Source organism: Sciurus carolinensis, chromosome 16, assembly GCF_902686445.1.
Source record: "Sciurus carolinensis chromosome 16, mSciCar1.2, whole genome shotgun sequence".
NCBI classification, from domain to species: Eukaryota; Metazoa; Chordata; class Mammalia; order Rodentia; family Sciuridae; genus Sciurus; species Sciurus carolinensis.
In genome coordinates this window covers 58,360,365-58,385,684 of record NC_062228.1, presented here as the reverse complement: position 1 = coordinate 58,385,684, position 25,320 = coordinate 58,360,365, and the positions used below count along the sequence as shown (strand labels likewise).

The window sequence follows — 25,320 nt, the reverse complement described above, 5'->3', positions numbered from 1 at the left end:
GGATGGCTTGTTACACAGCCCACACCCCATATACCAACCTCAGGCCTTTTACCTCCCAGAGTTATCAAAAAGTCCTTTTCCAGACCCTGTGCCCACCCAAACGTCGCAGGATAGAGGCACTCCAGCCTACAGTAAAGTGTTTGCCGTTGGGTTTTGTTTGGCTGGTTGTGTGTACACAGTGTATACAAGGTGAGTTGTACAGAAGCCCAAGAAAGAGCAAGAGACTAGGGGTGGTGGGGGAAGGGTGGGGACCAGGACAGAGGGCGGAGGAAGGGAAGAGGGACTGATTAAAAAATAGAACCACATTCAGATGACAATGGGAGGGGGCTGTGGGTGAGGGACAGACACAGACAAACTGCTGTAGAAAAGGAGTGGGAGGGGTAGAGGGTAGGGACCTTCTCCCCCCTCCACCTCCCCAGCCCCACCCTGCCCCAGGTATGTACAATAAATAAGATTAAAAATAATTAACAAGATGCGTTTTCCCCATCCCACCCATCGCTGAATGCCCTGGGGAGGGAATGGCCTTTAGCAAAGATCTTGGCCTGTATGAGGGGCTTGGGAGGGAGGGGTTCCCCCAGCACTCTGAAGCCACCCCACCCCCCTCAACCATACATAGACTTTTCCTATACATTATGTACAAGGTGGAGGGGGCGGGGCTATGGCCATGGAGGTGGAGGATTGGGACAAGGGGAGAGGGAAACCGTTACTAAATAGACATTTATACATATATATAAATAATTTCTCTGTACACCGAACAGTGGGAGGAATGGGGAGGGAGTAGAGAGGGCTCGGGAGAGGGGGTAGTCAAACTCTGAACCCTGCCCTGGGGGTGCAGCATGGACACACCCTGACCAGTGTCCCCCCGTATCCCGGCAGCAACGGAGCCCAGGGGTTAGCTCCTGAGGACACAGTTCTGTAACAATTTTCGGTTCAGGGAGGAGGTGCCCTCCCCAAGTGGGGTGGGGTCACCCGCAGCGGCTGTGGGCCTGTGCTTGGGCCAGCAGGTCGCTGAAGGAGTCAAAGAGCTGCTCCAGCCATGGCTGGTTCCGCATACACTGCTGGACCACCTCCTCCTGGCCCAGGTCCTCCGCACCGCCCTCGATGGCCAGGGTCTGCAGGGGTTAAACAGGAAGCTGGGAGGGAGGGACTGGGGCCTCAGTATCAGTGTGCTAGGGAGGAAGGGCTGGCAGCTGGATTCTTAGACCCAAGCCAAATGGGACTTGGGGACCTAGGTCTCTCAGGGCTGAGGGAGGAGGGCTGGGTCTGGACCCCTGGGTCTGAGGGAGGAGGGCTGGGCCTAGACCCCTGGGTCTCAGGGAGGAAGTCAGGCCTGGACCCCTGGGTCTCAGGGAGGAGGGCTGAGCCTAGACCCCTGGGTCTCAGGGAGGAGGGCTGGGCCTGGACCCCTGGGTCTCAGGGAAGAGGGCTGGGCCTGAACCCCTGGGTCCAGAGAGGAGGTCATGAAGGTTGAAAGCCCAGGGTGACAGGTGCTATGGGGAGGCTCACCTGGTCCCGGCAGCGCAGGAAGGTGTGGTATTTATAGTGGTGGAGTGAATGGTAGAGTGTGTAGTATCCCGATTTCTCCAGCTCAACCTTGAACTCCTGGGTGGAAGGGAGGAGAAGCCTCAGACCCTCTGACCTGCTCTGCACAGGCTCCCCACCCACCCAGCCCTCTTCAGGCCTGACTCCCCACCTGGGCTCGGACCACACTCCTCTTGAGCTTGCTGAGCGTCTTGCGGTTGTAGGGTTCCCCAGCCGGCCGCAGCCGCACCGCCCCCTCCTCGGGGGAGCCTTCCCCACTCTGCTCTACTTGCAGCTGTGGGAATGTGTGCAGGGCGTCCTGTGGGAAGCCCCAGGGGTCAGTCGTCTACCTCCCTGGACCCACACACCCAACACCCAGGTCTCAGATCCCCAGTCATCTGGTGTCTCAGTTTCCTCCAGGCTGCAGAGTGGGAGAGACACTCAGGGGTCTGGGTCTCCTCAAAGGACAGAAAAGCATGGGTCTGTCCAATGACCCTTACACTGTGATTTCTGGCCCAGCCCAGAAGCTCAGAGGTAACAAGTTCCACCTACAATTCTTAGCAACAGCTTCACCATCTATCCCAGGATTCTCAGAACCAGACCAATGTCCTACCCAGAAGCATCAGAAGCAACCTAAGATCAAATCCAAGGATTCTCAAAGGCTACCTAATGTTTCACCCCAATTTCTTATCATAGCCTTTAACTATCCCTGAGTTCTTGGAGTTTTAAACTGACTGAGAATTCAGGGTAGGAGCCAGGTATGGTGGCTAAATTTGAGGTCAGCCTGGGCAACGTAGCAGCAAGACCTGCCTCAATTTTTTTTTTTTTTTTTTTGTTACTAATAATTGAACCCAGGGGCACTCAACCACTGAGCTACATTCCCAGCTCTTTATTTTTTTTAAATTTATTTATTTTTTTGTGGTGCTGGGGATTGAACTCAAGGCCTTGCAAGCACTCTACAAACTGAGCTATATCCCCAGCCCCCAGCTCTTTTTTAATTAATTTTTATTTTGAGACAGAGTCTTGCTAAGTTGCTTAGGGCCTCGCCAAGTTGCTGAGGCTGGTTTTGAACTCTCAATCTTCCTGCCTCAGCCTCTAAGTTGCTGCGATTATAGGCATGCACCACTGCACCTGGCTGAATTCCAGAATTCTAAAACCAGGCAAATGTTCCACCCCATCATTCTCAGACCTACCCTAATACTCTATATAGACAGACCCCCAACTTGTGAGGTTTGGACTTAATGATTTTTTTCATGTTACAATGGTGTGAAAGCAATACACACTCAGTAGAAATTCAACTTTGGATCTGCATTTGCATCTTTTCCCGGGCCAGCATTATGTGGTCTGATCCTCTCTGGAGGTGCTGGGCAGGGATGGTGAGCCACAGCTCTCAGTCAGTCTCCGCAGCCATGAGATGAAAAAACTGGAACTACACAGCTTGCTGTGTTGCTCAGCTATGAGTCTGGATGGTGAGGTGCATTAAATTCATTTTTGACTTCTGATACTTCCAATTTAAGATAGGTTTATCAGGATGCAACCATAGCATAAGCCGAGTATAACACCCTACCCAAAATCCTCAGTGCCAGAGTAACAGTGAATCTTAAAATTCATAGTCTAGACTAACATCCTCTAAAAGTTGTCAGAATCTAATTCTCCAAGCTACCTAACACTCATCCCAGAATTTTCAAACCCAGCATTGATCATTTACCATATAAAATTATTTTTCTTCTTTAATTTAAAAAAAAATTTTTGGTACTGGGGATTGAACCTAGGGGTGTGTACCCACTGAGCCACATCCCCAGCCCTTTTTTATGTTATTTAGAGACAGGGTCTCACTGAATTACTCAGGGCCTCACCAAGTTGCTAAGGCTGGCTTTGAACTTTCAATCCTCCTGCTTCGGCCTCGTGAGTCACTGGGATTTACCATATAAATTTTTATTTTTGCTACTGGGTATCGAACCCAGGGGCACTCAACCACTGAACCACACCCCCACACCTCCAACCCTATTTTCTATTTTTATTTAGAGACAGAGTCACACTAAGTTGCTTAATGCCTTGCCATTGCTGAGGCTGGCTTTGAACTTCAGATCCTCCTGCTTTAGCCTCCTGAGCCACTGGGATTACAGGTGTGCGCCACTGCACCTGTCCCATATAAAATTCTTAATTCAAGATCCCGCAGTCCCCCCTCTATCCAGAATTCTGAGCAAAATGAACATTCTACCCACAAATCTCAGCACCAGACCAACTCTATCCCGTATCCTGAGTCAGACTGACTTCCCACCATGCATCTCCAAGTCGGATGATATTCCATCTGAGAATTCTCAGAGTCACACATATACTGTCCCAGTATTTTCAAAGCCAGATTAACATTCTATCCCAGATTTCTGAGTCAACCTAGCATTCTCAGTGCCAAACTGACACCCTAGCCGGAATCCTCAGAGAGGGACTAACCCTGGATCCCAGAGTTCTCAGAGCTGCCCCAATGCACCCGAGGCCACTCGGGAAGGGAAATCACACAGATGACCGCACACTGAATCCTAGAATTCTGAGAGCCTGCATTATGGTGACAGAGAAGCTCAGGAGATCAGCTGCTCCTGTGCCAGCCTTGGGTGCAGCCTGTGTTTCTAAACTTGTCCTCCATAACTGTGCTCTGCTGAGATTCCCAACAGCCTAGCCCCCAGCCCCACACCATCCCAAGGCCTCTAGGGCCACTGAGAATCTAGGAACCCTTCCTGATACTCCTGCCTCCAGCTTTTCTCCCAACTAAGCCCAGGAAAGTGATTCCCTTCTAACCATCCCCACAGGTCTCCTTCATGCCTGCCCCCCTGGGTCACAAACAGCCCCTACCCAGGCCCCCAAGCACCTGCAGGGCCGGGCTCAGTGACAGCCGCTTCAGGACTTTTTTCTTGTGCTCGTTCAGGAGGCCATCGATCTTCCGCATGGGTGGCAGGTACAGCTCATCTGTAAGATGAGGTAGTGTCAGAGAGCCAGAGCCCACAGTGCACAGGGCCAAGGTGGGGCCAGGGGCTAGGGTCTCTAAATTCCCTCCTCCCTCAGATAGGAGTCCAAGTCCCAGCACTCCTCCCTCAGAGGCCAGCTCACCATGTGTGTCTTCCAGGGCCTGGATCATGTCTGGGTCGAGGGCTGTGCTCACCAACATCTCCACGTAGCTCCGGTACATCTCACGCATTGCCCGGGTCTTTAACAGACGCCCTGGTACAGCCCGCTCTGGGGGGAAATGGGACATGGCTCACTAGTTCATCTTTGCTTGAGGCCACCTGTGTGGCAAATACTACTCTCAACACTGAGGACCAGGAGAGAAATCCCTGCTCTCAGGGAGGTTAAAGTCTACTGGCAGAATCACAGGCACAGTGAGCTCAAAGGAGGTACAGACCCCACCTGGGTAGGCAGCGAAGCTTCGAGGTCCCATGAGGGTGATTTTTTGGTACTGGGGAATGAACCCAGGGGTGCTTTACCACTGCACTACATCCCCAGTCCTTGCTAAATTGCGGAGGTTGGCCTTGACTGTGCAATCCTCCTGCCTCCGCCTCTTGAGTTGCTGAGATTACAGGCGTAAGTCGCCGTGCCCAGCTAAGAGCTGAGTGTTGAGTGGTGAGAAAAAAACATTTGAGGGCAATAAACATTTAATTTTGCCTAGTTCAGTGTGGCTTCAATCAAGCCTAAATAAATAGCAAAACTGGTTTCTACAACAGTGAGTCAATTCAGAGAGATCACATCCTAAGAAAGGCCCAAGACTAAGGGGGTACCAGGTGCTGGGTCTACACAGCCGAGTGCAGGCCAGACCACAGCCCTCCAACGGAGGCGGAAAGGGCAGGGCTTTTCTGGTAGGTACTAGGAGCCATAGAAAGCTGTGAGCAAAGGAGTGGTAGATATACATATAGAAAATCCCCTGAGGCCCTGGATGGACAACTTGGAGGACTGCAACTGCTGAACTGGGTTGGGGCTGCAAGAATGAATCGTTAGGGTCAGTCACAGCAGACTGTCCAGAGCTGCAGACTGTCCAGCTGTGGGGGTGAGCAGTGATTAAGAGGTGACGACGGCTTCCAGAATGATCTAGTATTGTGACTAGGTAGTTGGTGGGGTTGTTCCTACCACAGGGAAACCAGGACAAGGAACTCTGAAGACCTAGGGGCTTAGGGGAGGTCTGTGGGGTTACCAAGGGGAAAAAATAGGGCTTGAGCTTACTGTAAGTTGTGGGAGCAGGCTAAGTCAGAGGTGTTCAATAAGCAACAAAGGGTCTGGTACAGTGTGTGAATCGGGTCAATAGACCTGCTTTTTAAAGAAAAGACAAGAGAAGTAGGGCACAGTGGTACACACCTACAATGCCAGCAACCTGGGAGGCTGAGGCAGGAAGATCCCAAGTTTGAGGCCATCATTAGCAACTTGGTGAGACCCTTGGCAATTTAGTAAGAACTTGCCTCAACATATTAAAAAAAAAAAAAAAAAGGACTGGGGATGCAGCGCGGTGGTAAAACATCCCTGGGTTCAATTCCCAGCATATCCCGCTCACAAATTAAAAAACAGAAAAGAAAATTTAGGGCCAGAAAAGGAAAGACTACTGAGTTCTTAATGGAACAGTCTGTCAAGTTAAGAAACTACATCTCCCAGGCTCCCTCTGGCAGCTTCGTGTGGTCACGTGACCCAGCTCTTGCCAACAGGATGTGAAAAGACAGTGCTAGCTACACCCAGACCTGGCAGTTCTGTTTAAAAGGCCAAGCCATCATGCCCTAGTGCACCTTCCTACTGGCAGGACTGCAGTTGCAGGACTTCTGGGCCACCTCTGATCATGTGGTTGAGGCAAGCACAGAGAGAAGGAAGCTGGGACCCCAGACAATCTTGAGGAGGAGTATTTTATTTTCCATGAACCTGCTATATCAGGGCTCTTGTGGAAAGAGAATTCTACCACTCTTTACTCGACCTGCTGTATTTCTAATCTTTGTTGATAACAACTACCCCTGCAGTACATCTAAAAAAGTGTGTGCCCTTGGGTAACTCATGTAACCTTTTGGTGTTTCAATATCCTCATCTTTAAAATGAATTTTTTTCCCCCAGTACTGGGGACTGAACACAGGGGCACTCTACCACCGAACTACATCCCTGGCCCTTTTTATTTTTTGAGATTAGGTCTCACTAAGTTGTTGAGGCTGACCTGGAACTTGTAATCCTTCTGTTTCAGCCTCATGAGCAGTAAAATGAGGATAATTCAAAAGCACCTACCTCAACAGGTTTGATGTAAAGATTAAAAAGAAAGCCAACATGTAAATGCTTCAGAAGAAGCCTGGGCGCATAGTGAGCATTATGCTCACAATAACGTTAGCTATTACCTTTATTTTACACACATACCCACATGTACACACACACGCTCATACATAAATAGAGTCGTTGCTACTGCCATCGTGAACCAGACCTTTCAAGCCCTGGAAACACAGTGCTGTACCAGGCAGACATGGGGCGCCCGTCAGGTGCCTACTCTGGACAAGCATTCTTCTGTGAGTTTTATCTATTAGCCCATTTTACAGGCAAGGTCACCGAGGCACAAAGAAGTTATGCACTTTCCTCAGGGTCACCCAGTGAGTTATAGGAATCACCACCAACTCTGGGCCCCAGGATAGAGGCTGGTCCCACATCCTTCTCAGTCCTGGGGACCTGCCTATACTGAGCCAAAGGAGCACAGTGTCAAGGAACTGAGCCTGGGGCACTGTCATCTGCACGCAACTCTGGTAGGATCCAGTACGGGCTACGCACACTCTTTTGGTCCCTCAGTTTCCTCACCTGCATTTGGGACTCGCAGTACCTACCCCTTGGGATGGCTGTGAAAGGTAAGCAAGTTAATATGTGGCATGGACTCAGAAAACAGCTGTCATGCAGTCAGGGTCCACTTAACGGTTGGCTTTTGCGTTTTCTGTAGTTTATCACCCTTCCTGTCCCTGCTGAGGCTACCTGGAGGCCGCTGGTCGGCGCTCACCCCTGCCTCCTCCTGAAGGCCTGAGGCCTTCCCCGTGCCTCCCACTTGGCCTGCAGCTGCTGGGGGCCTTACCATCCTCGCTGGGGGCGCCAGGGGACGACTCTGAGTCGGAGGAGCTGCCTGGTGGGCCCCCACCAGCCAAGGCATTGCCCGCAGCCTCCTTCAGCCACTTCTTCCTCTTCTTAGGCGGGGGCTCAGCCTTGACTTTGGTGGGCCGCGCCTTGGGCAGCCGGGAGGTGGCAGGCTGTCCTGTGGTGAGGCTCCGCTCGGGCCGTGCCTGCCGCCCGCCTGTGGCCCGCTCGCCTCGTGATGGCCGCTCCCCCCGCGTCACCCTCTCCTTCTCCTTCTCCTTCTCCTTCTCCACAGGTCGTGGTGGGGACGGCTTCTCAGGGGCAGGGGACTCAGGGACTGCTGTCTCTGGCATCTGCTCTGGGGGCTTCTCAGATGTTGCCTTCTCGGGGGTCTCAGGCTTGGGAGGTGGTGCTGGGGTCTTGGGTAGAGGCGCAGCACTGCCCCCTGCAGATGGAGGGCCCTTCGCCTGCCCCGAGCGCCTGCAAGAGAACAGAAAAGGACTGCAGTCAGCAGCCCCCGAGAATCCCAAATTCTCCTTGGAATCCCCTCCTGAACCACTGTTCTCCAAACACCTGCCCTCATGCTGGCTCTCTGATCCCTCTCTGGCCTCTGTTTCCTTATCTGGATCTCCATACCCCACTCGCTCTCTGGATCTCCGTCTCCTACCTCTGTCTCCACCCACTGCCCCTATTTCCCTCTCTCAAATGCTCCACCTCCAGGCGTGTGGGAGCTGCCTGCCACCTGCCTGTGTCCCCCACTTAAGTACCTGACTGGCACTGGGGGCCGGTGCCACGGTTTCCGAGCACAGACCCTCACGTAATCCTTCTTGTTGACGTTTTCCAGAAACTTTACGTAGAGGCGCTGGTACCGGTTTTTCGCATCACCAAAATACCCCAAATACTATGGAGGGCAAGAAGCATATGAGAAAGTCCATTCAACCCAGTCAGGTGGCTGCCACCCAGGTCTCCCACCCTGCCCAGGGACACCACGGCAGCCAGCCGTCGCCAGCCTGCTGGGAGCTGAACACGTCCTTCCAGATGCACCTTGGAGCCAGGATGGGTCAGAGTGGAACATGAGGGGGATTTTGGTAACAGGCATTCCCCTGGGGCCCCCAAGTCCTCATTCCTCTCTGTAGGCTTACGTTACTGGTGGCACAAAACTGCCTCTGGCCATCCTTGATCTCTGGAGTGAATTTCTGCAGAAGCGCCTTCTGAACTCGCCAGATGGGTGGGGGCTCGCGCCCTGTCTGCAGTGCCAGCTGAAAAGGAGGGGTGCAGAGAGATGGGCAGGGTCAGCCCCTGCTCTGGCACCTATTGTCCCCATCCCTGCCCCCTGGCCTCCCTCACCATCCCCTTATGGAAAAGCAGAGTCCTCAAGCACCAACCACCTACTGACAAGCAGTCCTTGGCCCCATGCGGCCCCCAGCCCTGTGCTGCAGCTTGAACCTAGCCCTGATTTCCCCATGCCCAGCTGATAATTCCTGATCAGGCTGTTTATTCTTTTGCCAAAGGATTTGAGTTATTCCAGCTTTCCGGTATGAGAGTACAAAGCTTCCTGTGTGACTTAAAAGCACTGACAAACCCTGAGCATCCACCCACCATTTGACAGACACAAACCCCTGCTGGACACAGGGTTGCCGCAGTGAATGAGATCCACTGCTGTGATCTGAATCCTCATGGCCCCCCCAGATTCACACACTGATACCTAATCACCACTGTGGTGGCCTCTGGAAGCAGCCTTGCCCCCGTCTGCTATGTGAGGACACAGCAAGGAACCAGGAAGCCGCCACACCAAATATGCTGGCACCTTGATCTTGAATTTCCAGCCTCCAGAACTGCGAGATTCTAAGCCATCTAGTTGTTTATAAGCCATCCAGTCTAGGGCATTTTGGTACAGCAGCCTTAAGGGACTAAGATACCAACAAAGCCTTTATGGGGCCTTCACTGAAACAGGTAACAAGAGAGACAAGTAAATAAACAAAACAGGGTGGTCTGTGGCTTACACCAAGAAGAAACAGGTGACAGGTTACTGAGCCCACTTCATCCGCCTATCCACAAGACAGGATTGTAAAGGCTTCCCTCTGTCCTGCCTGCTCCCTACCTGCCAGAGCCAAAGAACGGGGGTCAGACTCAGCATCTGACCTTGAGGAGCCAAGGGAACAGCAGAGGAGGCACGCACAGTAATGAACATGCTAATGCTGATTCCCCCAACACAGCGGACCCTGGAGGAGGGACTTCAAATTCAATCTGAATCCAAGAATGCTCCCTGGAAGAAGTGATGCCTTAATGAGTCCCTGGAAGGAACCTTCTGCAAAGGTTTGGTGTAGAAAAAAGCAACTGACAATATAAGTAAGAATGAGAACAGAGTAGGAACTGTACCCTGGGCATTGTGACAATGCAGTAATGAATGAAGGGCAATCTCTATATGAAAAGAATCCAAGTCAAAACTCAGATGATGATACAGTTGATTAGTCATGGCTGCCTTGAGCTTTGCACTTGGCCGTAGCAAGTGCTAGAATTTATTAGTGATGCCTGCCATGGGTACCAGCTCCAACACAGGGTCCTGAATGCTAGGTAATGGCTTGTCTATGCTTAGTTTGGGGCTATTTGCTTTCACACCCTCAATTTTTGACTCTCAGATCATTAGCCAGGAGTGCAAAGAAGGGCTTCTGAAGGAAGGAAGGAAGGAAGGAAGAAAGAATACAACTGGTGATTCAAAATAAAATCACACACAAAAAAGAAGGGGTACGATAACTTGCTGAAAAGGAGGTTCAGAAAGGCTGGAGTGGCATACAGGGCTGAGGCCCAATGAGTCAGGAATTCAGAAACCCTGACCAAATCCTTTCTTCCAAGGTACACATGGTCCCCATTCCTCCCTTTCAGTGACCTCAGGGACCAGGTCAGAGATTCAAAGATGAAGAACCCATTTCAGGCCACATGCTGTCCTGCTACAAAACCTTCCAGGGTCCCAAATGCAGATCCCTTAGCCTGGCACAAGAGTTTATTTACCTCAATGTATTCTCCCTTCTCCTGCACCCTGCCCAACAGGCCATCCCGACCCTTCAGAGATCAGCAGATAATTCCAGACTTATGAATATGATACTTCCTGTTCCAGTTCTCAAGAACTTTCTAGGAAGTCATCAGAACGAGGGGACACCTCCTGTTCAGACTCCAACCTCTCCCCATCTGTATCCTCTGAGAAATCTGCTGACTCTAGGGGACTGAGGTCAGTCCCCTCAGGCTCACCTGAGGTTATCTTTCCCCAAATCAGTCTTCCTCCTAAGATGCCACCCCATCATCAGGCCAACCCCTGGCATCATCTTTGCCCATTCCCCAATCAGGGCCAGTCAGTCCCAAGCCCCTCCCTTCCAGTCTCTCATCATGTCAATCCTAACACCCACCAGGTCCACTTCCAGTCACTAGGGAAGTTGCCCTGTCCACAACCCTAAACAACAGAAGTCGCAGCCCACTGGAGATCTGATCTGGGGCAGCCAGTAGATAGGCAAAATCACTAACCTTATCTTGGCCCCAAATACTGAACAGGACCAACCAGATTCTTTCCTGAGAATTTGAGTTGTGAGAAGTTCAGCCAGGGTTGTAAGCAACTGAGCTAAAAGAACCCAGACGCAGTATTAACAAGAAAGTCTGGCTCGTTTGTTGGTGTGCCTATAGTCCCAGCTGCTCTGGAGCTGAAGCAGGAAGACTGCTTGAGCCCTCGGCAACACGGCCAGACCCATCTTTATGAAAAAGGGAAAAAAAAAAAAAAAAAAAAAAAAAAGCTACAATGTCCCATTAATAGGGAAGTCAAGTCAATCACAGGAATCACAGGACACAGCTATGGACAGATGGCCTTCTTGGCCTGGACACCTCTCCAGTCACCTCCCTATCTCGCAGCTGTCCAGGGGCACTAGCAACAGAGGCTAAGGTCTTCAACAACAGCCATCAATCTAAACACAGTCCTACAGGATCTGGCCCCTTCCCAGATTCAGCATGCATGGTCCAGCCACTTGATGCCTGCACACCACAAACATGCCACGCTTCTCCATAACAGGGCCTTTGCACAAGTCACTCCCTCTGCTAGGATGGCTCACAACCTTCTCCACTTTACATCCTTGGAGTAATACATTCTGCTTCATCTTCAACACATCCCCAGGAACTAGGAGTTCATATCTTTCCCATTCTACAGATGAGACACTGAAGTAGAACAGACTAGCCCTACTGTCCAATTCAACAGCCCACCCCCATACAGCTCTTTGGCACTGGAAATGCAGCCAGTCCAAGCGATAACTTGCCACAGCGTGAAATGTTCAGGGGATCTGAAGACTCAGTACATAAAAAAGAATGCAAATCAACTTTTCTTTTTCTTTTCTTTTCTTTTTTTTTTTTTTTTTTTTGGTACTAGAGACTGAATCTAGAAGTGCTTAACCACTGACCCACATCCCCAGCCCTTTTTTGTATTTTATTTAGTGACACAGTCTTGCTGAGTTGCTGAGGCTGGCTTTGAACTTGCAATTCTCCTGCCTCAGCCTCCCAGCTGCTGGGATCACAGGCATGTGCCACCACGCCCAGTCTATTTTCGTCTTAATACCTCAGTTAATCATATTAAAATGTCATTCATCATGTTGCTGGGGGCTGAGGATGTAGTTCAGGGGTAGAGCACTTGCCGAGCATGCACAAGATCCTGGGTTCCATACCCAGCACCCCCACCCCCAATAAAGTTTCTGTATCAAATTATAGGTTGAAATATTTTAGATATTTAGATTAAGTGAAATATACTCCTATGGCTAATTTTGACTGTTTTTATCCTTTATAAAAGATACTTTTTATAGTTATCTTTTATAAATGTGGGGATAGAAAAGTTTAAAATCACATACGTGGTCCACAAGATTTTTCTTTTGGATGGTTGTTCTGGAACAAACAATGACCCAGGGATAATTTCGTAGGATCTTTCAGTGAAGAGAAAGCCCAACTTTGTTTTCATTTTTATGTAGTACTGGGGAATTGAACCCAGAGTCCAAGAAAGCGCTCTTACCACAGAGCTACTAAGAATGGTTTGTACTGTCTTAAAGGATTGTAAAAACCACCACCACCACCAGTCACAGCAGAGTCACAAAGAAGAATGCCGCAGAGGCTATGTGTGTCCTGCGAAGCCTGGAACGTCATCTGGCCCTTCACAGGAAACATTTGCCAAGCCCCACACTCAGACCCGCCCAGGGTCCCCAAGGGGAGCAACAGCAAACATTCATACACCTTTGCGTGTCACCCACTGTCGGAGAATGGCTTCAAGCCCTGACACTCATGTCCCCATGACACTATATGAGAGAGGTGCTGACATGATGGCCGCAGTGAGGAAACAGGCTCAGGAAGACGGACAGCAGTCCAGCTGGGAAGTAGCTAAGATTTTTCAGTCAGGGCAATAGCAAAGCTGGGCTCCTAACCCTGCTGCCAGCTGGCCCGGCCTCCAGGGCCAGGCATGAGCCCGGGTGCTTGCCACAGAGCCCAGGCTTGTGGCTCTGCATCCCCCACCACAATGCACACCCCAGTTGTATTTTAAGCATCCGAGTCCTTGCCTGGCCCCTTCCCCTGCTCCACACCAGCTGGGAAGTGGTGTCAGATGGCCCTGGCCCCAATCCCATGTAGGCACCTGCCAGCGGAGAGACTCCCTGTGTGTTGGTGAACTTCCTCATCTGTGAAATGGGGATGGTGTGATCCTCACCACAGGGTCACACTTACTTGGCCTAGTGCCAGCTATGACACCCCTGGCCATTGTTACTGCCTTTTGGTCAAAACAGACCCAGTGCACAGCTGGGACTGGGGCTGAGTACATGTGCTCCTGGGGTTGGCAGGGCAGGGTGTGGATCTCCACCTGCAAAATCCACCTGGGAAGCTATTTTGTCTCTCAAACCTCGGGTGCCTTTCCTATAAAATGGGGAGAGTAACCCTTAGTAGGAATGACTTGACCTTGACCTATCTGAGCCTATTTCACCCTTTGAAAAAACGAGGATAGCGGTCTCTTATAAGGAAAAACATGGCAGGGTACAGTGCACACACCTGTAATCTCAGCCACTCGGCAGGCTAGGGCAGGATCACCTTGAGTTCAAAGTCAGCCTCAGGGGCTGGGGCTGTAGCTGTTGCTCAGTGGTGGAGCGCTTGCCTAGCATGTGTCAGGCACTGGGTTCAATTCTCAGCACCACATATAAATAAATAAAATAAAAGTCCACTGACAACAAAAAAAAATTTATAAAACAAAAAATAGCCAGCCTCAGCAACTCAGTGAGACCTTGTCTCTAAATAAAATACAAAAAAGGGCTCAGTGGTTAAGCAGCCCTGGGCTCCATCCCTAGTGTGGGGGTCGTGGGGGGAGTTGGTGGCATTTCTGTCACTGCTGTCAGTTTCGTGTCTTCCTCATCTGTTCATCAGCCTCAGAACTGTGATAAAAAATTGAGATAATACACACAGAGCACTAAGGATAAGCCTGGGGACACAGGAAGATGGGCCAGGGAGGGACACCTGAGACTGGAGGTGTTGAGAATGTTCTGGTAGGGGGATCATGGGCACTCGTTCTAGCATTTTCCTTTACGACTTGTGTATCTCTTACAAATGCTATTTTGCATGTGTCAAAATCATGCTGGAGATATAATACAGATGAAAGGGCAAGCCACCTGGGACCGACAGGGTGGGAGTTGGGGGCAGACAGCAGAGTGGAAATGGGACAGGCCAGAAGGTGACGCTGAAACCTGAGTAATGGGTACACACATTTCACTCTTCCTATTATTCCCACAATGACCAACAATGATACAGAAAAAAATAGGCCCAGTTCACCTCACAGAACACGTTTACAAAGAACATGCAGTCACATTTCTTATAATCTTTTCATCTGTGTTTTGGAAGAACCAACAACCAAATTCAATTCAACAAAGTAATACATCAAGGGCCAAACACTGATCCTCCACCACTGAGGAGACACACTCAATGACAGTGACTGATGCGGAGAATGGCCTTATTCTTTGGTGCCACCATAAGGGTGACAGCAGCCCGCTGACCTACTGAGTGCAGGCTCTGACTCATGACCTGCGCAAAGCAAGCACTATGCTGGCCTGGACGTCACCACCCTCATCTGGCACCTATCACATTAATCCTCTGATCCAACTCCATGTGCCTAGTGAACCACGCACAGCCAAGTCAGCAACCTTTTTCAGTAACAGTTCAGGCAGGAAATATTTCTGGCTTTATGGACCAGGTCTATACTGCCACTGTATGGGGAAAACAGCCAGAGATGACATGTCAGTGAGTCAATGTGTGCATGTGCCAATAAAACTTTATTTGCAAAAACAGGCAGTGGGCTGGATTAGGCCCAGGGGTACCAGAGGTTGCCAACCCCTGCTGTAGAGTAGCTGAACTGGCGAAGGACGGGTCTCCACAAGCACCTTAGGTCCAGCCTGATGAGTGTGCTCCCAAACCAATAGCTCACTTTCATGAGAGGTCCTGTGCCAGGTTGCTCTGCCTGCCTCCCATTTCCACCACAGCCCAAATCACAAAGAAGCCTCTCTCTGCTACTCCTGTCATATTCCAAGGCCCCAAGACTGGAGCCTAGGCTCCTCTCTGGAACCCCAGCACCCACCACAGACTGCGATAAGCATTAACGAAAGATCTTTTTAAATTCTGTTTTTTGGTAATATGTAGTGCACACTAGTACTCTCTCAGAGGCGCCATGGGTCCCCTCAGACCATGCTGTTCCAACTGGCCACCTCTAGGGAGACCATGAATTCGAGGGGAACTTGGCAAGTCCATCTCAGTCATCACTACACCTGCAAATCCATCAGGCTCAGTTTTTTGGGGGCCGGGACTCACCTTGAGCGAAGGGATATCTTCAGCACGGATGACAAACTCGTCCCGCTCCCTGAAGATGCCCTCTCCGCCGCTCTCGCCAGCCTCCTCATCGGTCTCCCCACACACAGCTGCTGTCTCCTGCTTCTTGGCCAGGTGCAGGGGCCGGGCATCTGGCGGCTCAGGGTCCTCAGGAGACGGGGCAGCGGGTTCCTCAGGAGGGGCAACTGGTAGGGCAGCAACTGGTGGGGGTGGGGGTGGCGGCGGCGAGGGCAGGGCTGGCTGCGGTGGTGGCTGTGGTGGAGGCGGTGAGCTGGCCACAGGGGCCACCAGTGGGGGTGGTGAGGGCAGGGCTGGGGCTGGGGCTGGCGCTGGCGCTGGTGGAGGCGGGGGTGGTGGAGGTGGAGGTTGAGGTTGAGGTTGAGGTTGAGGTTGAGGCTGAGGTTGAGGTTGAGGCTGAGGCTGAGGCTGAGGCTGAGGCTGAGGCTGAGGCGCCGGGGCAGGAGGCGGGGAGGGTGGGGGTTTCTCCTCCAGCAACGGGGGCTCTGGGGGAGAGAGGGACATCAGTTCCACATGCTATTCACTGTCGCTGATGCTCCTCGTCCTCAGACACCCCTTCCTGTGCTAACAGCCTGTCACTAATCACCACTCAGTCTCCCAGCAGTCTTCCGCCACAGTCTCAGGGTCCCTTCCCAGGTCCAGACACTACATGGAGCCCATGAAACCAGGCTCCCATCCCCAATGCTCTTTTCAGTCTTGAATCACCTCTCTTGAGTTTCTCAAAGCCCTTGTCTGGCTCTTTTTTCTTTCTTTCTTTCTTTTTTTTTTTTTTTTTCTTTTTGTACCAGGGATTGAACCCAGGGGTGCTTAACCATTCCACATTCCCAGCCCTTTTTGTTTATATTTTATTTGGAGACAGGGTCTTGCTGAGTTGCTCAGGGCCTCTCTTAAGTTTCTGGGGCCGACTTTCACTTTGACCCCCCTGCCTCAGCCTCCCAAGCCACTGGGATTATGGACTTACATCATGGCACCCAGTTGTTTTTTTTTTTTTTTTTTTTTTTTTTCTTTTTTCCCTAGTACTGGGGATTGAGCCTGGGGAGTGCTCAACCCCTGAGACACATTCCCAGTCCTTTTTATTTGAGACAGGGTCTCATTTAGTTGCTGAGGTTGGCCCTGAACTCCTCCCTCCTCCTGCCTCAGCCTCCAATTCACAGGATTACAGGCATGTGCCACTGTGCCTCGCCCTTCCTTGAAGCCAACCTCTCTTTGCCTCTGTTTCCTCCTTGGGGGTCTTGTCCTTCCCTGAGCCCTTCCCTGTCCTTCCCCCAGGGTGCTCTCCAATTGGGGGACGGTCACTATATATTCCAATCTACCAACTTCCTTCCTGATGTACTTTCTTTGAGCCCCACAGGTATTTTAAAGTTCCCCTAACTCTCCAAGGAGCTCCCAACCCCTCAACTGGTACTTCTCCAACCTGTGCCCTCAGCCCTTCCAAGGCTCTCCTGACCTTGACACTCTGCTCAGAACGCTCTGGCACTTCCCATCTTTCTCCAGACACCTGTTGTACCTCACCCCCTCATTCTACTCCCTGCCTTCCTACAACCCCCCGGCAAAGATCTCTCCATTCCTGACACTCCTGAGACCTCAAGTCCCTTTAATGCCCCCCTCCCATGTTTGTTCCCATTAAAATCCTAGTTTCCGTTTAAAGCCTGTGCCAAGACAGAACTCCACACAGACCCCGTCCCTCCTGCCCACCATCAGACCTACCCCTCTCCAAGTCTCCCTGCTCCAGACCCCCTGCTGTCCTCACCATACGTCACTGGCTCTCTTTGATACCCTCTCAAGCCCCACTAGCCTTAAAACCTGTCCCCATAATTTATAACCTGCCCTGACCTCCGCATTCTCCAAGGCCCAGCTTGGAACCTGTTAGTGTGCTTAGCACCTCTAAACACCAGACCTTCACTACGTGTTACATCACCTACAAGAAAACCCCTAATCAGTGTGTAACCTGAACAACTCTATCTGGTAACCATAACAAACTAAATTGCCTGCTCCACTCCCAGACTACCTTCTTGGAGCTCACCAGGTGTGCCATTGCTGTTGGTACTGGGGAGCCCAGGGAGAGGGGGTGGCCCCGGGACTGCAGATGCAGTGGTCAAGGGCGGCCCCTCTGGGGTGGAAGTGTCCTTAGGCCCAGCGAGGGGTGGGTCATCAAGGGCAGAAATGGCTGACGAGATGCTCTCCTGTAGGTCCCGGTTCTTGGCCACAGAGTCTTCCTCATCCGAGGAGAAAGAGGGCAGTGTCTCAAGGTTCCGCTTCAGCTCCTCATCCAGTCGCTTGCAGGGAGAAGGGCAGCCCAGCCCCAGCCCCTCACTCTCCGCGGCCTCCAGAGCACCCCCCAGCCCAAAGGCGCCAGCAGGTGGTGGGTGTGGCACGGTGGGTGCAGCAGGCGGCTGGGGCTGCAGGCCTCGGGCTGGCACAGAAGGTGGCACGCTCTTGGGGGGACTGAGTGGGGGCGTCAGGCCTGCTTGGTACAGTGGTGGGTGACGCTTGCCTGACTTGAGGAAGTCCAGGAAGGAGGCCATGAAGCCTGACTTCATCTCTGGTTGCTTCTCCTCCACCTCTTTGATCTTGGCCTCGATCTTCTCCCGGGTCAGGCTTGAGTCCAGGCTGTTGTGGTCAGCACCTGACATGGCATCACCTGACGAGGCTCCCAGCCCCTCACCAGCCTTGGGCACAGACAACTTGATCTAGACACAGGGAGAGTGGGAAGTCAGGAGCCCAGGAGTCCAGTCCCCAGCCCCAGCCCCCACACTTAAGAACCAGAAGTCCAAAGCCCGACCCTCAGCCTGTGGCGTGCTAGAACTGAGTTCCGCAGACCTTTCTCAAGGGCTGCAATTCTCCCCTCAAAACACTCTGATCTCTGCTACTGGCCAGTCCAGGGGCCCAGATCCTCTTCCCCTAAGAACAGGAATATAGGATCCTGGATTGCTTAGCCTTCAAAGTGAAGGACCTAAGAACCCAAGCTCTAGTCACCCATTTTGGTTAGACTGCACATTTCAATTCTTGGATTTCAGGATTACTGCCATCCTGGAATTCTACACCTCAGCCTGACCTCAGGTTTAATATAAACCTGTATCTCCAGTGCCTAGAATCAACAATGTGACCTCAGTCCCTTCCTTTCTCTAAACCTCAAGACCCCTACAAGACCAAGTCCCCCTCACCTTAAGTGGCTTCAGGGGCTCCAGCCGGGTGCCCCCAGCCTCCTCAGCCTTTCTTCCCCTACCCCGGCCTCTGCCCCGTGGTTTCTTGGCCCCATCACTGGTTGTGGAGGCTGAGGCTGGCCCAGCAGTGGTGGGGACCTCCAGTGGGCGGATCCGGGGCCGACCACGGGGCCGGGGAGGACCATCTCGCTTCGCCTTGGTGGGCTTGCGGCCTCGGCGCCGAGGGCCATCAGGGCCTGGGTTAGGTGGGCAGAAGTCGATGTCACCCAGGGGTGACAGGGCCGGCCGGGAGCGGCAGCTGGAAACCAGGTCAGGCAGGCGCCGGGGATTGAGGCGAATGTCTGCGGGCACATCAGCCTTGTCCTCATCGGCCTCAAACTCATACTCCTGGGCATACAGCTTCTTGGGAGTCTGGAAGGGTGGGTCGCGGCGTCGCAGCAGGTGGAAAGAGGACGTCTTGAGCAGCTTCTTTGGCTTGGTTGAGCAGAAAATGGGCGAGGTGAGGCCACCCTTGGGCTCCGAGGCAGGTGGTGGAGGCGGTGGGGGAGGAGGTGGGGGTGGGGGCGCCGCCTGGTGCGGCCCACTCTGGATCAGGCCCAGTGGCTCAGCGTTGACCGTGGAGGGCAGCTCTGGGGGCTTGTTGTGGTCCAGACCCAGGCCTGGTGTCTCAGGCCCAGCTCCAGATGCCCGAGCCGGGCAGTAGGGCCCATAAGGGTCATAGGTGGGGGGGCCTGGAGGTGGGCCAGCACCAGCCTTGGGATCACCCTCGTCCTCTGGCTGCCCAGTCTTGCCATAGTCATCTGCTGCCCCGCCACCAAACATCTCCTCCATGGTGGGGAAGAAGCTGCGCTCCTCATCCTGGAGCAAAGAGTCAGGGAAGCAGATGGAGGTGAGCGGCACAAAGCGAGGGGCCTTGGGGCCTTGTGGGCTGGGGCTTCGATAGGCACCCGCAGGATCCTTGCCCTCCGAGTTAGGTGGGCCCACACCGGTGTCCCCAGGCCCTGGGGGCAGTGGCTCCAGAGCCCCGAGCAATTCTTGCATGGCACCTGGAGGCTCCAGGCTCTCCTCCGGTCGGAGACGAGGGCTGGGGGCTGCAGGCTCCAGGCCATGGCTGCGCAGGTGGGCCTCAAGCTGGAGGGGTATGGGTGGTGGAGGTGGGGGTGGGGGTGGCTGGGGTGCCCCATCACGGGTGGTTGGTTCAAGGAGGTGGACACCAACTTTGGGGGCACTGGGAGAGGGGCTAGGGGCATGGCTGAGGACTGAGGGGAGCAGCTGGGGGGGAGGTGGAGGCAGCACCAGTGGGAGGTCAGGGCCTCCAGCCTCCAGGAGGAGGCCATGGGGGGTGGGCTGGGCTGGCTGGGCAGTAGGAGGTGGGGGTGGTGGACTCTTCTGCAAGAAGGCCCCCAGCTCCTTGGCTCCTGCCCCATAGTGGACAACTGAGGTGGCCAGTCCCTCAGGGGTCTCGCCAGCCCGTTCTGGCCCTTTCTTCTTCTCCTTCAGCCTCCCCAGGCCCAACTCCAGGGCTGCAGTGGCACCTTCGTCCAGGCTGGCGCTGGTTCGGATAACACTCTGCAAGTGGTACCTCTGAGGGTCTTCCTTGGCCAACTCGTAGGGTGTGCCTGGCGGTCCCCCAGCTCCGCCACTGCCCCCAAGTCCCTTGGAGGCATCTGCTGCCCCATCCTCGCCCACCAAGCCATCTGCCCCTGAGGTCCGAGGTGGGCTGGGGGCCTGCAGGAGGTGCTGGATAAGGAACTCCTCATCCTCAGTGCGCTCAGCAGGAGGCCCACCAGGGCCGGCCAGCAGCTCAGAGCCATCGCCCTTGCCCTTGTAGCCACCTGCTCCAGTTGCATAGCTACCAGCTCCTGGGGGAGCCAGGAACGGGGCTGAGGCCAAAACTGAGCTCAGGTATTTGCCAGGGGCTCCTGGAGAGCCGACTCCAGGCGGGCGGCCGGTAGCAGGAGGCGACTGGAGAGGACGGATGATGTGAGAAGGGCTGGCCTCCCCACCACCTCCCAAGGAGCTGGGTCCCCAGCCACCTCCATGGCCTGAGAGTGCTGGGGAATGACCGGTACTATAGCTGAGCGAGGGGCTGGCTGTGGGCAACCCTTGGGAGTGGGCAGCTGGGCCTGGGTAAGGCTCTCCCTGCACCCCGTAGAGTTGCCCCTGCAGCTGATCTGGAGAGTAACTCTGACATGTGGCTAGGCCAGGAGGTGGTGGGCCACTAGGGGGCTGTGGAGGACCCCCTGAGTAACTGGGCCCTTTGCTCAAGTCCTGTGCTTGACCCCCTCCAAACCCCTGCCCATAGGCCTGTGGTCCCAGGAGCCCTTGGGGCTGACCAGGAGAATAGGCCTGGCCCCCAGCCCCACCCGCCCCAGAGGTCTTCCCAGTGGCATAGGCTGCTGCTGGCCCACCCAGGCTCTGGCATTTAGGTGTGGCAGTTGAGCGAGGTGGTGGGGGCCTGGTGGCACCCCCAGCAGCTGCTCCATAACCACCTTTGCCTGTCTTATAACCGGGCGACTGAATGATGGGGCGGTAACCTCCACCACCACCCCCAGCCCCACCTCCCCCAGCTGCCTCAGGGCCCGTGGCCCGACCTGACGTTCCAGCCGTGGCTCCACTGGGACCTGCCTTGCTAGGTTCACCAGCGCCCGGGGAAGGCTCCCCACCCCCCAGGGGACTGCAGGCCAAGTTGGCCCGGTGGCCCATGGAGGGGTAGCTGCCTCCACAACTCAGGTAGTGCTGCAGGGCATGGGCTGGTGGCGGAGGTGGTGGGGGCTGGGCACTGGCTGGTCGCTGGTAGTGCTTGATGACGGTGTCCTGGCGGGGCAGAGCCCGCTCAGGGGGCGGTGGGCCTGGGGCAGCACCCGAGAAGTTGTAGAGCTGTGGGGAGGACTGTTCAGCGGCAGCAGCGGCGGCAGCGGAAGAGGAAGCCAGCAGATTGAACTGAGTGGGGAGGTGGCGGGGAGGTGGGGGTGGATCTGGGGGGCCAGGGCGGTAAGGGGGAGTCTGGGCCGGGCCAAGGCCAGCAGGCCCCAGCACACCACCCCCTGCCAGGCGCTCAAAGCCCAACGAGGAGGGTACCGTGGGTGCCTGCGAGGGCTTCAGGTGCAGCACATCATGAGGGGACAGGAGCCCATTAGCAGGAGGACTGAATGGGGGGTCCTGGAGGCTGAGGGATGAAGGTACTGGAAAGGGACGGCTGCCGAAGGAAGCTGGGTGCTGGTAGGCAGACAGGGCAGAGGAGGACGGAAAGGTGCTGGAAGCCGGTAGGGCACCCGAGATGAAGAGCTCCGTGGGGCCTGGTGTGTGCATGGCTAGGGATGATGGAGAAGACTGGAGGTCAGAGCAGACCACAAGCCAGCCCCACCCTAACCCTCCAGGAGTGGCACTGGGCTTACCTGTTTGCCAGGAAGGACTACGGAACTGGGAGAGGAGAGAGGAGGCAGAGGGGCCTGGCTGGGGGCCCCGGGACTCCAGGGCAGAAATGAGGTTCATGACGGAGGCGTCGGGCCCTGCTGAGCCTGCGTGGTGGAGGCCAGTGTCGAAGAGTCCAGAGAGGCCTGGCCAGGAACAGGAGAGCAGAGTCAGGTGGGTGAGAGGCCAGGCGGGGTTGAGGAAGGGAAGTAGCCAAATCAAATGGAGTCAGGGAAATGGGCTGGAAGACAGAGAGGGGCAGTTCCAAAGAGGAGAAAAGGGATGGAATGAAGCTAAAATGGCCAAAGGGAGAGAAAAAAGAAAGGGACACAGTAGAGTGGGATAGGTGCAATCCAAGTGGCAGCAGAGAGCCAGGTCGACGTAAAGGAGACCAGCGTGAATGGGTAGAATCCCCAGTAAGCGGGTGGCGGGCGGAAATATGGGCAATTCTAGTAAGGAGAAATTATGGACAATGGGAGTCACAGAAGGATCTAAAAACAAGTCAGAAGGGGTTAAGCCAAGGTGGCAGGATCCCGGGAAAATAGATAGGGAGGAAGTGAAGGAAGGAGTCGACCAGGAAGGTCAGAGGTCAAGTGGATAGCATAGTCTCTTCGTACGTCTGGGGAGGAGCGGGGGAATACGTCAGGATCAAAGCAAGGAAGCCAATCAGAACCATGGGAGGTAAGACCAAAGGGGCAGTATAAGGTAGTGGGCAAATCTAAGAAAACCGAGAGAGAGAGCCAAAGGATCGGAGCCAATCAGGGAAGGGACTCAGGAAGAATTCGGAGGGCAAGGGAGCTAATGGGATGAACCCCGAGGGAAAGGGTTGGGGTAGGCTGGAAAGAGGCGGAAAAGCCTGGAAGAGAAGGTGGGATTTGGGGGCTGAAGAGACCCGGCCAATAGAGCAAAAGGGGCGGGACCAGAGACGGGGAGGACGAATCCGGCGTGAAATTAAGCAGCAACCAGCAGCCTCACAGCCAACCAATCAGAGGACAGCCAGCAAGGGGAGGGCCATGACACAGGGCACGGCCAATTAGGATGGGCGGAACTTTCAGCAGCCAACCAGCTCTCTCCGAGGGAGGGCCAGGATAAGCCGGGCGGGATGGGGCCGTACCTGCCGGGTGGTGGTTGGTGGCATAGCTTTGCAGTGGGTGGGGGGCCGCATAGGCCTGGCGGTGTAAGATGTCCGTCTCGGGGTGCGAGGTCCTGGAGCTGCCATAGACCAAGCTGGGGAGAAGGGGGAGATGTCAGAACGTCCTCCCAAGCTGCCTTCTGAGAAGGAAGCTCAGGAAATCCCCGGGGAGTTTGGGGGAACCTTCCAGCTGATGAGGGGGTTATCCCAAGGAAACCTGGACTCTAAAGGAAGAAGACAGGGGAACTGGGTTGTCCAATTCAAGAGTCACAAAAATGGCCCTCACTCCAGATCCTCAGTAAATAGAGCTCGGATAGTCTTACATTTACGCAGGCAGGCACACAGGCAAACAGGGGAAAGGGTGCAAGACGGAGGAAGCTTCCTGAGTTGAAAACATAAAAGGTACACACCTCCTACCGGACCACCCAACACACACCCATGTGGCCGTGACACAGTGGGGTCAACTTCAGAGTGCACGTGGGCAACTTCACTGGAATGGCGTAGGCCCTGAACTTCATGGGGTTTTGCAAACCACGTCGGGAGCAGTAGGTAGGTTGTTCTCAATAAGGAATAGAGGGTGGGGAGGGGATAGGAACCGGGGAAAGTACCAGGTACAAGTGCGAACATGAATACCGTCCATCCCCAGGGGTTGAGGTTCAAATGCATGGGCCCATGCAAAGTCAAGTATGTGGACAAATGGGTAAACTCACCCACAGAGAAGAAAAGGCACAGAGGGAGGAGTCCCACATGAGAAATCCTGACATACTGGGAAACCCAGGTGTGGGAAGGGGGGGTTCGGGGACAGGTGAAGAGTGAGGGCGCGACACTGATAAGCAGCAGGAAAGGGAGAAATTCACAGGTGAACACACTGCCAGCCACGCACTTACAGGACCCATGCTCCCACACACAAACGCACACGGCAAACATTCGACTGTGCATGCAACGGCCCCAATCTGCGGCCGAGACTCAAGAGGGCAAACACACTCGTGGCCATCAACTAGGATTCTCTGCCTTTGCGGGTGGGGAGTTAAAGGGGGCGTGTCCCAAGTGCCAGACCCCCCCTACACACATAGAACCCTAGCTTAAGAAGGGGGCGGGGCCCCGTGCCCACTCTGCGCGCGGAATTTCTTGGGGGGGGAGGGCCCGAGTGGCTCAGCCTCGCGCAATCCCGGAACAATAGGACCTAGGAGGGGGTGCGTGACCCCCAGGTCTGCGTTTTAATTCTCCTCTCCTTCCACCTTTGCAAGAGCAGAACCTAGGGGCGCCGGGGGGAGGGGTCAACAAGCTGGGAATCCAAGGATGGGGGGAAGCCCAGGCCTTGCTTCACCAGTCCCTCCCACCTTCTCAAGGCCTTTACGTCTGAAATTGTTTTGCACCCCTATTTTCCCGCTGCATTTCTCCCTTTGCAAGCTGGAGCTGGCTTTAGCGGAGTTTGCAATTTGCAAACTGGGGCGGCGGCGTTGTTACAAACCTAAGAAGGCCGCTCCCTTGCAAGCCGGAGGGGAGTTTGCAATGCACGCGTCGCCGGGCGGGCCCGGCCGGGCCGGCCCCCACCCCTTGGCCCCTTTCTCCAGGCCACCCTCAGCTCCTTACCTAGCTTTCGCTGACCTCTCGTAACTCCATCCCGCCCCGGCGCCGAGCGGGTCCCCGAAGCCGGCGCTGGGGTAGTTCCTGTCCATGAATTGGCCGCGGTGGAAATTGGGGGGAGGGGGAGGGAGGGGGAAAGGAGGGGGCGCGCGCGCGCTCTCCTCCGCCGCCGCTCCCTCCGCTGCTTTTTTTTTTCCCCCTTTTCTCTCGCTCTTTTTCTTTGCAGCCGCCGAAGGCCCGGGAAGGCCCCGGGCGGGGGAGGGAGGGGGCAGGGACCGAGGGGCGGGCAAGGGAGAGGGTGCAGCCGCTGAGCCAAGAAGGGGGGAAGGGGGGTTCCCCCTGGAGGAGGGAAAGGGGGGGAGGGACCCCGCTGTCTCCGCCTTTGCCCCCGCGCTTGCAAGAGAGAAGAGGGGGAGCGCGCTCGGGAGGGGGCGTCCCGGGCGGCCCCGGGGTGGGTGCAGGCGCTGGGTGCTCGCTCTCTCGCCGCCGCCGCCGCCGCCTCCTCCTCCTCTGCGCTCACGGTGCAGCCATCTTTGCACAAGGCGGCTGGGGGAGGGG

The 25,320-nt window shown here is 54.5% G+C and overlaps 1 protein-coding gene across 2 annotated transcripts; it reads right to left on the bottom strand.

Moving 5' to 3' along the window:
* Nucleotides 1-137: 137 nt before the first annotated feature.
* Nucleotides 138-25,303, bottom strand: Prr12 (proline rich 12). Of its 2 annotated transcripts, none has more exons than XM_047528589.1 (14): nt 24,769-25,303; nt 23,158-23,270; nt 22,028-22,189; nt 18,630-21,943; nt 17,474-18,155; nt 15,430-15,950; nt 8,721-8,837; nt 8,346-8,479; nt 7,580-8,058; nt 4,624-4,749; nt 4,385-4,482; nt 1,694-1,840; nt 1,507-1,602; nt 138-1,112 (listed from the first exon to the last, which is right to left on the bottom strand). In XM_047528589.1, the coding sequence occupies exons 1-14, from the start codon at nt 24,852-24,854 to the stop codon at nt 966-968; spliced, it is 6,222 nt and encodes a 2,073-aa protein (XP_047384545.1). In that variant the 5' UTR covers nt 24,855-25,303; the 3' UTR covers nt 138-965. The 2 variants fall into 2 exon arrangements, with proteins under 2 accessions (XP_047384545.1, XP_047384546.1); XM_047528590.1 differs by having other exon boundaries at nt 17,489-18,155.
* Nucleotides 25,304-25,320: the final 17 nt, after the last annotated feature.